Below are 14,720 nucleotides of genomic sequence, written 5' to 3'. Positions count from 1 at the left end.
ACTAGAATCACTACTCTGTAATCATTCTACACCAGTCTTTCATCACTCAGTGTATCATCACTAGAATCAGTTACTCTGTAATCATTCGTCTTTCATCACAGTCTTTCATTCTCACAGTGATCATCACTCAGACTCTACTCTGCATCTGTAGAAGTCTTTCATCACTTTTCATGACAAGCCTGTAATCATTCTTCACCAGTCTTTCATCACTCAGTGTATCATCACTAGAATCACTAGAATCATTCTACACCAGTCTTTCATCACTCAGTGTATCATCACTAGAATCACTCTACTCTGTAATCATTCTACACCAGTCTTTCATCACTCAGTGTATCATCACAGAATTTACTCTGTAATCATTCTACACCAGTCTTTCATCACTCAGTGTATCATCACTAGAATCACTCTACTCTGTAATCATTCTATCCAGTCTTTCATCACTCAGTGTATCATCACTAGAATCACTCTACTCTGTAATCATTCTACACCAGTCTTTCATCACTCAGTGTATCATCACTTATTTAATCATTCTACACCAGTCTTTCACACTCAGTGTATCATCACTCTCCTCTGTAATCATTCTACACCAGTCTTTCATCACTCAGTGTATCATCACTAGAATCACTCTACTCTGTAATCATTCTACACCAGTCTTTCATCACTGAGTGTATCATCACTAGAATCACTCTACTCTGTAATCATTCTACACCAGTCACACTGTGTATCATCACTCTACTCTGTAATCATTCTACACAGTCTTTCATCACTCAGTGTATCATCACTAGAATCACTCTACTCTGTAATCATTCTACACCAGTGTTGAGGATCAGCGGGGTAGGAGATCTACTCTGTAATCATTCTACCAGTCTTTCACCACCAGTGTATCATCACTAGAATCACTCTACTCTGTAAGTCCAGTCTTTCACACCAGTTATCACAGGGCAGTCTTTCAGACCCAGGGTCTCGACTTGAATCATTCTACACCAGTCTTTCAGTGTATCATCACTGGTACTTGAATCATTCTACACCAGAGTGTATCTCACTAGAATCACTCTACTCTGTAATGAACACCAGTCTTTCATCACTCAGTGTATCATCACTCTTGTCTGGGTTCATTCTACACCAGTCTTTCATCACTCAGTGTATCATCAGTCACTCTACTCTGTAATCATTCTACACCAGTCTTTCATCACTCAGTGTATCATCACTAGACACTCTTTCTGTAATCATTCTACACCAGTCTTTCATCACTCAGTGTATCATCACTAGAATCAATCTCTCTGTAAGCACTTCATGATGACGGAAGTCTTTGCAATCACTCAGTGGCACTCTACTCTGTAATCATTCTACACCAGTCTTTCATCACTCAGTGTATCATCACTAGAATCACTCTAGTCTGTAATCATTCTACACCAGTCTTTCATGGGAACAGTGTATCAATGGTCACTCTACTCTGTAATCATTCTAACACCAGTCTTTCATCACTCAGTGTATCATCACTAGAATCAGGGTATCATGATTTTCATCACTCAGAATCACTGTCCTCTGTAATCATTCTACACCAGTCTTTCATCACTCAGTGTATCACTGGGGATCACTCTACCTGTAATCATTCTACACCAGGGTTTCATCACGTGTAAATGTCTTACTCACCATCTACTGCAGTCTTTCAAGGAGAGATCATGTTTTCTCTGTAATCATTCAGTGGCACCAGTCTTGTCATCAACTCTGTAATCATTCAAAATCACTCAGTGTATCATCAGTCTGCCTGTAATCATTCTACACCAGTCTTTCATCACTCAGTGTATCATCACTAGAATCACTCTACTCTGTAATCATTCTACACCAGTCTTTCATCACTCAGTGTATCATGCACTCTTGTCTTTCATCACTGTGTATCCATTGAATTGAGAATCATCCACTCTGTCATCACTCAGTGTATCTGACACTCTAGCTCTTTCATTCTACACCAGTCTTTCAGGGAATATCATGCATTGAATCACTATAATCATTCTACACCAGTCTTTCACATCATTATCATCACTCACCTTTCTACACTGATTTCATCACTCAGTGGTTCTCTACTCTGTAATCATTCTACAGTCTTTCATCACTCAGTGTATCATCACTGCCATCATTCTACAAGTCACTACACCAGTCTTTCAATCACTCAATGTATCATCACTAGAATCACTCTACTGGTAATCATTCTACACCAGTCTTTCATCACTCAGTGTATCATCACTCTACTCTGTAATCATTCTACACCAGTCTTTCAACTCAGTGTATCATTTCCATCTGAATCATTCTACACCAGTCTTTCTCAACATGTCATTCCATTCTTTCATCACTCGGGAGTGTATCATCACTAGAATCACTCTACTCACATTCTACACCAGTGATCATCACTCAGGAATCAGTCTAGTCTGTAATCATTCTACACCAGTCTTTCATCACTCAGTGTATCATCACTCACTCTACTCTGACCAGTCTTTCATCACTCAGTGTATCATCACTAGAATCGTTGGACATTCTACACCAGACCACTCAGTGTATCATCACTAGAATCACTCTACTCTGTAATCATTCTTTCTTTCATCACTCAGTGTATGTAGGCAGTAATCATCAGTATCAAAACTCTGTAATCATTCTACACCAGTCTTTCATCACTCAGTGTATCATCACTAGAATCATGCTCTACTCTGTAATCATTCTACACCAGTCTTTCATCACTCAGTGTATCATCACTAGAATCATCTATCTGTAATCATTCTACACCAGTCTTTCATCACTTGTATCATCATTAGAATCTCTTCTGTAATCATTCTACACCAGTCTTTCATCACTCAGTGAATCAGCCTACTCTGTAATCATTCTACACCAGTCTTTCATCACTCAGTGTCATCACCAGAATCACTCTACTCTGTAATCATTCTACACCAGTCTTTCATAACTCAGTGTATCATCACTAGAATCACTCTACTCTGTAATCATTCTACACCAGTCTTTCACATTTGATTGTCAGGAGAATCACTCTACTCTGTAAATCTAGTCTTTCACAGAAGTGTATTTGAGTTCCTGTAATTTCCTTCATCACACCAGTGTCTCACTAGAATCACTCTACTCTGTAATCATTCTACACCAGTCTTTCAGTGTATCATACTCACTCTACTCTGTAATCATTCTACACCAGTCTTTCATCACTCAGTGTATCATCACTAGAATCACTCTACTCTGTAATCATTCTACACCAGTCTTTCATCACTCAGTGTATCATCACTAGAATCACTCTACTCTGTAATCATTCTACACCAGTTAGCCATGTTTCTGTGATCATCAGAGAACTAGAATCACTCTACTCTGTAATCATCTGACCAGTCCCTCAGTGTAATGCTACTCTTGCTCATTCTACACCAGTCTTTCATCACCAGTGTATCATCAAGAGACTGGACATTGGCAAGAAGAATCATTCTACACCAGTCTTTCATCACTCAGTGTAGTCATCACTAGAATCACTCTACTCTGTAATCATTCTACACCAGTCTTTCATCACTCAGTGTATCATCACTAGAATCACTCTACTCTGTAATCATTCTACACCAGTCTTTCATCCATTATCATCACTAGAATCCTCTACTCTGTAATCATTCTACACCAGTCTTTCATCACTCAGTGTATCATCACTATCATTCTACTCTGTAATCATTCTACACCAGTCTTTCATCACTCAGTGTATCATCACTAGAATCACTTACTGTAATCATTCTACACCAGTCTTTCATCACTCAGTGTATCATCACTGAATAATGTAATCATTCTACACCAGATCCTGGGGTACTCACTGTAAGAATCATTCTACACCAGTCTTTCATCACTCAGTGTATCAACTAAAAATTCTGATAGTCTTTCATCACTAGTGTATCATCACTAGAATCACTCTAGGCATTCTACACCAGTCTTTCATCACTCAGTGTATCATCACTAGAATCTGTAATCATTCTACACCAGTCTTTCATCACTCAGTGTATCATCACTAGAATCACTCTACTCTGTAATCATTCTACACCAGTCTTTCATCACTCAGTGTATCATCACTAGAATCACTCTACTCTGTAATCATTCTACACCAGTCTTTCATCACTCAGTGTATCATCACTAGAATCACTCTACTCTGTAATCATTCTACACCAGTCTTTCATCACTCAGTGTATCATCACTAGAATCACTCTAATCATTCTGTAATCATTCTACACCAGTCTTTCATCACTCAGTGTATCATCACTAGAATCACACTCTACTCTGTAATCATTCTACACCAGTCTTTCATCACTCAGTGTATCATCACTAGAATCACTCTACTCTGTAATCATTCTACACCAGTCTTTCATCACTCAGTGTATCATCACTCTACTCTGTAATCATTCTACACCAGTCTTTCATCACTCAGTGTATCATCACTAGAATCACTCTACTCTGTAATCATTCTACACCAGTCTTTCATCACTCAGTGTATCATCACTCTACTCTGTAATCATTCTACACCAGTCTTTCATCACTCAGTGTATCATCACTAGAATCACTCTACTCTGTAATCATTTTCTCACTCAGTGTATCACACAGTCTTTTCACACCAGTCTTTCACACTCAGTGTATCATCACTAGAATCACTCTACTCTGTAATCATTCTACACCAGTCTTTCATCACTCAGTGTATCATCACTAGAATCATTCTCACCAGTCTTTCACACTCAGTGTAATCATTCTAATCACTACAGTCTTTCATCACTCAGTGTATCATCACTAGAATCACTCTACTCTGTAATCATTCTACACCAGTCTTTCATCACTCAGTGTATCATCACTAGAATCACTCTACTCTGTAATCATTCTACACCAGTCTTTCATCACTCAGTGTATCATCACTAGAATCACTCTACTCTGTAATCATTCTACACCAGTCTTTCATCACTCAGTGTATCATCACTAGAATCACTCTACTCTGTAATCATTCTACACCAGTCTTTCATCACTCAGTGTATCATCACTAGAATCACTCTACTCTGTAATCATTCTACACCAGTCTTTCATCACTCAGTCAGCCGTGACACATATTTGTTCTTTCCCAGCACCAGCACACCTGATTCAACTATACAAGGGCTTGATAATTAATGGACTAGTGGAATCAGGTGAAATAGATCTGATATGTGCAACAGTTGTAGGGTGGTAGGTAGCCTAGCGTTCAGAGCGTTGGGCCAGTAACCAAAAGGTTGTTGGTTTGAATACCGTAGCAGTCAAGGTGAAAAACCTGTTCAATGTTCCCTTGAGCAAGGCACTTATCCCTAATTTTCTCCAGGGGCACATACAACTATGACTGACCCTGTAAAACAACACATTTCACTGCCTCTATCCAGTGTATGTGACAATAAAACACATTTTTTGTAATGTTAGGGTTAGAAAACACTTTTCTTTTCCACAGTACTCTTTCAAGTACATCTCAAACCCATTGCAGACTTCACCACCCAATACACAAGTTTTGTAATGCCGCATAGCTTGATTGTCCCTGCAGGAATGGTTCTGTTAGAGAATGCTAAAATATCTTTCTCCAGAGTTCTACACCAGTGTCATAGCAAGGACACGCAAACTACCCACTCTGAGAATCCAGTGCTGTGCCCTGTGGCTCTGGCAAGGCTGTAGAAAATCACTGAGAGAATAAACACAATGGAAAGATTCCATGCCTGCGAGACAAACACACACACACACACACACACACACACACACACACACACACACCAAACTATCCAAACTATCCAAATCAGAGACTAAGAATGTGAGTGTCACAATATAGTTCAGAAGAAAGCGTCAGCAAATGTTCTGTACAGATGCACAAAAACTGAACACTCACACACTCTCCAACAAATAGAGTAGTGTACAGTACATTACATTACATTACAGTACAGTATATTGTATAGCTCAAGGTCATTGTGATATTGCTTTCTGATTTTCCCTCACTGCATACTAACCACACACACACACACCTCTATCTATCAGTATCCTGCTGTGGTCAGTCTCTGGTCGGTCTCTGCACCATCTGGTCCTGGGCCCAATATCCTGTCACCTCTCACATCCCATCCCCATGCCACCTTACCCACCTTCCACCTCCCTATCAGGTTCACCTATCTCAGCTCCCTCCTTACCCTCCCAACAAGATTTTGAGTCAATTCAGTTTCCAATTCAGAAAGTGTTTTCAATTCAATTCCTGATTCAATTCAATTCCAGGCACTTTACCCAGGTGGTTTGACTCATAATATCCTATTTTAGTCCATCGTATGAGATGGCATTCAGAATTTAGCCACCATTATTACCACAACATCTCAACCTCTAAACACCCCCCTCCCCTTCACCTGTGTCTGCAGGCTGGGCAGCAGCTGTCCCTTGGGACTGAGGGGGGTGACCAGGAGGCGGTAGCCGGTGACGTCCCCCGTGGCCTGGCTCCAGGTCAGCCTCAGACTACTGTAGGCTAGCTCACTCACCTGGAGGTCCCGGGGACCCACCACACGCTCCTCCACTGGGGAGGGAGATGGAGGGAAGGATGGAGGGAGGGAGATACAAGGATGGGTGGGGGAAAGATGGGGGAGAGGAGAGAGAGAAGGATGGGGTGAGGGAGGGGAGGTAGAAGGATGGGTGGGGGAAAGATGGGGGAGAGGAGAGAGAGAAGGATGGGGTGAGGGAGGGAGGTAGAAGGATGGGTGGGGGAAAGATGGGGAGAGGAGAGAGAGAAGGATGGGGTGAGGGAGGGGAGGAGAAGGATGGGGGAGAGGAGAGAGAGAAGGATGGGGTGAGGGAGGGGAGGTAGAAGGATGGGTGGGGGAAAGATGGGGGAGAGGAGAGAGAGAAGGATGGGGTGAGGGAGGGAGATACAAGGATGGGTGGGGGAAAGATGGGGGAGAGGAGAGAGAGAAGGATGGGGTGAGGGAGGGGAGGTAGAAGGATGGGTGGGGGAAATATGGGGGAGAGGAGAGAGAGAAGGATGGGGGGGTGAGGGAGGGAGATACAAGGATGGGTGGGGGAAAGATGGGGGAGAGGAGAGAGAGAAGGATGGGGTGAGGGAGGGGAGGTAGAAGGATGGGTGGGGGAAAGATGGGGGAGAGGAGAGAGAGAAGGATGGGGTGAGGGAGGGGAGGTAGAAGGATGGGTGGGGGAAAGATGGGGGAGAGGAGAGAGAGAAGGATGGGGGTGAGGGAGGGGAGGTAGAAGGATGGGTGGGGAAAGATGGGGAGAGGAGAGAGAGAAGGATGGGGTGAGGGAGGGGAGGTATAAGGATGGGTGGGGGAAAGATGGGGGAGAGGAGAGAGAGAAGGATGGGGTGAGGGAGGGAGGTAGAAGGATGGGTGGGGGAAAGATGGGGGAGAGGAGAGAGAGAAGGATGGGGTGAGGGAGGGAGATACAAGGATGGGTGGGGTAAAGATGGGGGAGAGGAGAGAGAGAAGGATGGGGTGAGGGAGGGGAGGTAGAAGGATGGGTGGGGGAAAGATGGGGGAGAGGAGAGAGAGAAGGATGGGGTGAGGGAGGGGAGGTAGAAGGATGGGTGGGGGAAAGATGGGGGAGAGGAGAGAGAGAAGGATGGGGTGAGGGAGGGAAGGTAGAAGGATGGGTGGGGGAAAGATGGGGGAGAGAGAGAGAGAGAAGGATGGGGGGTGAGGGAGGGGGGAGATACAAGGATGGGTGGGGGAAAGATGGGGAGAGGAGAGAGAGAAGGATGGGGGTGAGGGAGGGGAGGTAGAAGGATGGGTGGGGGAAAGATGGGGGAGAGGAGAGAGAGAAGGATGGGGTGAGGGAGGGGAGGTAGAAGGATGGGTGGGGGAAAGATGGGGGAGAGGAGAGAGAGAAGGATGGGGTGAGGGAGGGGAGGTAGAAGGATGGGTGGGGGAAAGATGGGGGAGAGGAGAGAGAGAAGGATGGGGTGAGGGAGGGGAGGTAGAAGGATGGGTGGGGGAAAGATGGGGAGAGGAGAGAGAGAAGGATGGGGTGAGGGAGGGGAGGTATAAGGGTGGGTGGGGGAAAGATGGGGGAGGGAGAGAGAGAAGGATGGGGTGAGGGAGGGGAGGTAGAAGGATGGGTGGGGGAAAGATGGGGGAGAGGAGAGAGAGAATGATGGGGTGAGGGAGGGGAGATAGAAAGATGGGGAGAGGAGAGAGAGAAGGATGGTGTGAGCGAGGGGAGATAGAAAGATGGGGAGAGGAGAGAGAAGGATGGGGACAGGAAGAAGAGGTGCATGGAGAGAAACGGGAGTGACAAATAAGAAGAGTAAGATGGGGGATGGAGGTGGAGAAAAAGACAGAGAGAGAGAAGGATGGAGGTGGAGAAAAAGACAGAGAGAGAGAAGGATGGAGGGGGAGAGAAAGACAGAGAGAGAAAGATGGAGGGGTATAGAAAGACAGAGAGAGAAGGATGGAGGGGTATAGAAAGACAGAGAGATAAGGATGAGGTGGGGAGAGAAAGACAGGGGGGGAAGGATGGAGGAGGAGAGAAAGACAGAGAGGGAAGGATGGAGGAGGAGAGAAAGACATAGAGGGGAAGGATGGGGAGAGAGAAAGACAGAGAGAGACGGATGGAGGGGTATAGAAAGACAGAGAGAGAGAAGGATGGAGGTGGAGAAAAAGACAGAGAGAGAGAAGGATGGAGGGGGAGAGAAAGACAGAGAGAGAAGGATGGAGGGGTATAGAAAGACAGAGAGAGAAGGATGGAGGGGTATAGAAAGACAGAGAGATAAGGATAGAGGTGGAGAGAAAGACAGAGAGGGAAGGATGGAGGAGGAGAGAAAGACAGAGAGGGAAGGATGGAGGAGGAGAGAAAGACAGAGAGGGAAGGATGGAGGAGGAGAGAAAGACAGAGAGAGACGGATGGAGGGGTATAGAAAGACAGAGAGAGAAGGATGGAGGTGGAGAGAAAGACAGAGAGGGAAGGAAGGAGGGGTATAGAAAGACAGAGAGATAAGGATGGAGGGGTATAGAAAAACAGAGAGAGAAGGAAGGAGGGGTATAGAAAGACAGAGAAGGATGGAGGGGTATAGAAAGACAGAGAGAGAAGGATGGAGGGGTATAGAAAGACAGAGAGAGAAGGATGGAGGGGTATAGAAAGACAGAGAGATAAGGATGGAGGGGTATAGAAAGACAGAGAGAGAAGGATGGAGGGGTATAGAAAGACAGAGAGAGAAGGATGGAGGGGTATAGAAAGACAGAGAGAGAAGGATGGAGGGGTATAGAAAGACAGAGAGAGAAGGATGGAGGGGTATAGAAAGACCGAGAGAGAAGGATGGAGGGGGAGAGAAAGACAGAGAGAGAAGGATGGAGGGGGAGAGAAAGACAGAGAGAGAAGGATGGAGGGGTATAGAAAGACAGAGAGATAAGGATGGAGGGGTATATAAAGACAGAGAGAGAAGGATGGAGGGGTATAGAAAGACAGAGAGATAAGGATGGAGGGGTATAGAAAGACCGAGAGAGAAGGATGGAGGGGGAGAGAAAGACAGAGAGATAAGGATGGAGGGGTATAGAAAGACAGAGAGAGAAGGATGGAGGGGGAGAGAAAGACAGAGAGAGAAGGATGGAGGGGTATAGAAAGACAGAGAGAAGGGGGAAGTGGAGAGAAAGACAGAGAGAGAAGGATGGAGGTGGAGAGAAAGACAGAGAGAAGGAGGAAGGGGGAGAGAAAGAAAGAGAGAGAAAGATAGAGGGGGAGAGAAAGACAGGGAGAAGGGGGAGGTGGAGAGAAAGACAGAGAGAGAAGGATGGAGGGGTAGAGAAAGACAGAGAGAGAAGGATGGAGGGAGAGAGAAAGAAAGAGAGAGAAAGATGGAGGGGGAGAGAAAGACAGAGAGAGAAGGATGGAGGGGAGAGAAAGAAAGAGAGAGAAAGATGGAGGGGTAGAGAAAGACAGAGAGAGAAGGATGGAGGGAGAGAGAAAGAAAGAGAGAGAAAGATGGAGGGGGAGAGAAAGACAGGGAGAAGGGGGAGGTGGAGAGAAAGACAGAGAGAGAAGGATGGAGGGGTAGAGAAAGACAGAGAGATAAGGATGGAGGGAGAGAGAAAGAAAGAGAGAGAAAGATGGAGGGGGAGAGAAAGACAGAGAGAGAAGGATGGAGGGTTAGAGAAAGACAGAGAGAAGGGGGAGGTGGAGAGAAAGACAGAGAAGGAGGGAGGGAGAGAAAGAAGGATGGAGGGGAGAGAAAGACAGGCAGAAAAGGAGGGGGGGAGAAAGAAGGATGGAGGGGAGAGAAAGAAGGATGGAGGGAGAGAAAGAAGGATGAGGGAGAGAAAGAAGGATGGAGTGGAGAGAAAGAAGGATGGAGGGGAGAGAAAGAAGGATGGAGGGAGAGAAAGAAGGATGGAGGGGAGAGAAAGAAGGATGGAGGGAGAGAAAGAAGGATGGAGGGAGAGAAAGAAGGATGGAGGGGAGAGAAAGACAGGGAGAAAAGGATGGAGGGAGAGAAAGAGAGGGAGAAAAGGATGGAGGGAGAGGGAAAGACAGGGAGAAAAGGATGGAGGGAGAGAAAGACAAGGAGAAAAGGATGGAGGGAGAGAAAGAGAGGGAGAAAAGGATGGAGGGAGGGGGAAAGACAAGGAGAAAAGGATGGAGGGAGAGGGAAAGACAGGGAGAAAAGGATGGAGGGAGAGAAAGACAAGGAGAAAAGGATGGAGGGAGAGATAAAGACAAGGAGAAAAGGATGGGGGGAGAGAGAAAGACAGGGAGAAAAGGATGGAGGGAGAGAGAAAGACAGGGAGAAAAGGATGGAGGGAGAGAGAAAGACAGGGAGAAAGGGATGGAGGGAGAGATAAAGACAGGGAGAAAAGGATGGAGGGAGAGATAAAGACAGGGAGAAAAGGATGGAGGGAGAGAGAAAGACAGGGAGATAAGGATGGAGGGAGAGATAAAGACAGGGAGAAAAGGATGGAGGGAGAGATAAAGACAGGGAGAAAAGGATGGAGGGAGAGATAAAGACAGGGAGAAAAGGATGGAGGGAGAGAAACAGAGATTGAAACATAATGGGGTTAAAACATAAAGAACATACAAAGTATGTACCAGACACCACTAAACAAAATAACATGTTTAAATATATACACATATACAATAACCATGGGCAGTACAGCTGACATCTAGCCACACTACACAAAGATACCTGCATAGCAGAACATCTTTGGGCATTCTCAGGAGTAGGTACTTTTGAAGTTGCCCTCAACCACTGATAAAGGATCAGATTCTTTTCACCCCTCTAATGGTTAGGGTTTACGATTGGAGGTGAGCAATCTGATCCTGGATCAGTGGTTGGAACTAATTCTCACCGGCCGGGGTGTTTTTGACGGGCCGTGGGGGTTCAGAGGCGGTGAAACAGATTCTTCGGGACAGTTTGGGCAGGAGAGCATCCAGGAGAGAGAAGTCAGCGGCTAGCAACAGGTGTTCCTCGTGGGGCTCAGTCACAATCCTGCGCAGCTCTGATTCGTCGGCTCCTCTCACCCCTAGGAGAAGCATTTACATGTTTTATTTATTTAACCTTTATTTAACTAGACAAATAAGTTAAGAACAAGAGAGAAAAGTGGGAGAGAAAGACAGAGAGAGAAGGATGGAGGGAGAGAGAAAGAAGGATGGACTGCCTTGTTCAGGGGCAGAACATCTTTTTACCTTGTGAGCTCGGGGATTCAATCCAGCAACTTTTCGGTTACTGGTCCAACGCTCTAACCACTAGGCTACCTGCTGGCTACTGGTCCAACGCTCTAACCACTAGGCTACCTGCTGGCTACTGGTCCAACGCTCTAACCACTAGGCTACCTGCTGGCTACTGGTCCAACGCTCTAACCACTAGGCTACCTGCTGGCTACTGGTCCAACGCTCTAACCACTAGGCTACCTGCTGGCTACTGGTCCAACGCTCTAACCACTAGGCTACCTGCTGGCTACTGGTCCAACGCTCTAACCACTAGGCTACCTGCTGGTTACTGGTCCAACGCTCTAACCACTAGGCTACCTGCTGGCTACTGGTCCAACGCTCTAACCACTAGGCTACCTGCTGGCTACTGGTCCAACGCTCTAACCACTAGGCTACCTGCTGGTTACTGGTCCAACGCTCTAACCACTAGGCTACCTGCTGGCTACTGGTCCAACGCTCTAACCACTAGGCTACCTGCTGGCTACTGGTCCAACGCTCTAACCACTAGGCTACCTGCTGGCTACTGGTCCAACGCTCTAACCACTAGGCTACCTGCTGGTTACTGGTCCAACGCTCTAACCACTAGGCTACCTGCTGGCTACTGGTCCAACGCTCTAACCACTAGGCTACCTGCTGGTTACTGGTCCAACGCTCTAACCACTAGGCTACCTGCTGGTTACTGGTCCAACGCTCTAACCACTAGGCTACCTGCTGGCTACTGGTCCAACGCTCTAACCACTAGGCTACCTGCTGGCTACTGGTCCAACGCTCTAACCACTAGGCTACCTGCTGGCTACTGGTCCAACGCTCTAACCACTAGGCTACCTGCTGGCTACTGGTCCAACGCTCTAACCACTAGGCTACCTGCTGGCTACTGGTCCAACGCTCTAACCACTAGGCTACCTGCTGGCTACTGGTCCAACGCTCTAACCACTAGGCTACCTGCTGGTTACTGGTCCAACGCTCTAACCACTAGGCTACCTGTTGGCTACTGGTCCAACGCTCCAACCACTAGGCTACCTGCTGGCTACTGGTCCAACGCTCTAACCACTAGGCTACCTGCTGGTTACTGGTCCAACGCTCTAACCACTAGGCTACCTGCTGGCTACTGGTCCAACGCTCTAACCACTAGGCTACCTGCTGGCTACTGGTCCAACGCTCTAACCACTAGGCTACCTGCTGGCTACTGGTCCAACGCTCTAACCACTAGGCTACCTGCTGGCTACTGGTCCAACGCTCTAACCACTAGGCTACCTGCTGGTTACTGGTCCAACGCTCTAACCACTAGCCTACCTGCTGGTCCAACGCTCTAACCACTGGTTACTGGTCCAACGCTCTAACCACTAGGCTACCTGCTGGTTACTGGTCCAACGCTCTAACCACTAGGCTACCTGCTGGTTACTGGTCCAACGCTGTAACCACTACGCTACCTGCTGGTTACTGGTTCAACGCTCTAACCACTAGGCTACCTGCTGGCTACTGGTCCAACGCTCCAACCACTAGGCTACCTGCTGGCTACTGGTCCAACGCTCTGACCACTAGACTACCTGCTGGTTACTGGTCCAACGCTCTAACCACTAGGCTACCTGCTGGCTACTGGTCCAACGCTCTAACCACTAGGCTACCTGCTGGCTACTGGTCCAACGCTCTGACCACTAGGCTACCTGCTGGCTACTGGTCCAACGCTCTGACCACTAGGCTACCTGCTGGCTACTGGTCCAACGCTCTAACCACTAGGCTACCTGCTGGCTACTGGTCCAACGCTCTGACCACTAGGCTACCTGCTGGCTACTGGTCCAACGCTCTAACCACTAGGCTACCTGCTGGCTACTGGTCCAACGCTCTAACCACTAGGCTACCTGCTGGCTACTGGTCCAACGCTCTAACCACTAGGCTACCTGCTGGCTACTGGTCCAACGCTCTAACCACTAGGCTACCTGCTGGTTACTGGTCCAACGCTCTAACCACTAGGCTACCTGCTGGTTACTGGTCCAACGCTCTAACCACTAGGCTACCTGCTGGCTACTGGTCCAACGCTCTAACCACTAGGCTACCTGCTGGCTACTGGTCCAACGCTCTAACCACTAGGCTACCTGCTGGTTACTGGTCCAACGCTCCAACCACTAGGCTACCTGCTGGCTACTGGTCCAACGCTCCGACCACTAGGCTACCTGCTGGCTACTGGTCCAACGCTCTGACCACTAGACTACCTGCTGGTTACTGGTCCAACGCTCTAACCACTAGGCTACCTGCTGGCTACTGGTCCAACGCTCTAACCACTAGGCTACCTGCTGGTTACTGGCCCAACGCTCTAACCACTAGGCTACCTGCTGGCTACTGGTCCAACGCTCTGACCACTAGGCTACCTGCTGGCTACTGGTCCAATGCTCTAACCACTAGGCTACCTGCTGGCTACTGGTCCAACGCTCTAATCACTAGGCTACCTGCTGGTTACTGGTCCAACGCTCTAACAACTAGGCTACCTGCTGGCTACTGGTCCAACGCTCCAACCACTAGGCTACCTGCTGGCTACTGGTCCAACGCTCTGACCACTAGGCTACCTGCTGGCTACTGGTCCAATGCTCTAACCACTAGGCTACCTGCTGGTTACTGGTCCAACGCTCTAACCACTAGGCTACCTGCTGGTTACTGGTCCAACGCTCTAACCACTAGGCTACCTGTTGGCTACTGGTCCAACGCTCCAACCACTAGGCTACCTGCTGGCTACTGGTCCAATGCTCTAACAACTAGGCTACCTGCTGGTTACTGGTCCAACGCTCTAACCACTAGGCTACCTGCTGGCTACTGGTCCAACGCTCTAACCACTAGGCTACCTGCTGGCTACCACTAGGCTGGTCCAACGCTCTAACCACTAGGCTACCTGCTGGCTACTGGTCCAACGCTCTAACCACTAGGCTACCTGCTGGCTACTGGTCCAACGCTCTAACCACTAGGCTACCTGCTGGCTACTGGTCCAACGCTCTAACCACTAGGCTACCTGCTGGCTACTGGTCCAACGCTCT

General features: G+C 47.5%; 1 protein-coding gene across 1 annotated transcript in view; it reads right to left on the bottom strand.

Moving 5' to 3' along the window:
• Positions 1 to 14,720, bottom strand: part of col7a1l (collagen type VII alpha 1-like) — a 133,420-nt gene that overhangs the window by 99,400 nt on the left and 19,300 nt on the right. The window contains exons 6-7 of the mRNA XM_065021458.1: positions 11,337 to 11,510; positions 6,402 to 6,565 (exon numbers count right to left, since the gene is read on the bottom strand). Of these exons, the coding sequence (XP_064877530.1) occupies positions 6,402 to 6,565; positions 11,337 to 11,510 (338 nt within the window). The remainder of the gene's footprint in view (positions 1 to 6,401; positions 6,566 to 11,336; positions 11,511 to 14,720) is intronic.

This window comes from Oncorhynchus nerka, linkage group LG8 (assembly GCF_034236695.1).
Source record: "Oncorhynchus nerka isolate Pitt River linkage group LG8, Oner_Uvic_2.0, whole genome shotgun sequence".
Lineage (NCBI taxonomy): Eukaryota > Metazoa > Chordata > Actinopteri > Salmoniformes > Salmonidae > Oncorhynchus > Oncorhynchus nerka.
The sequence above is the reverse complement of the archived record's forward strand: the minus strand, read 5'-3'. Positions and strand labels throughout refer to the sequence as shown.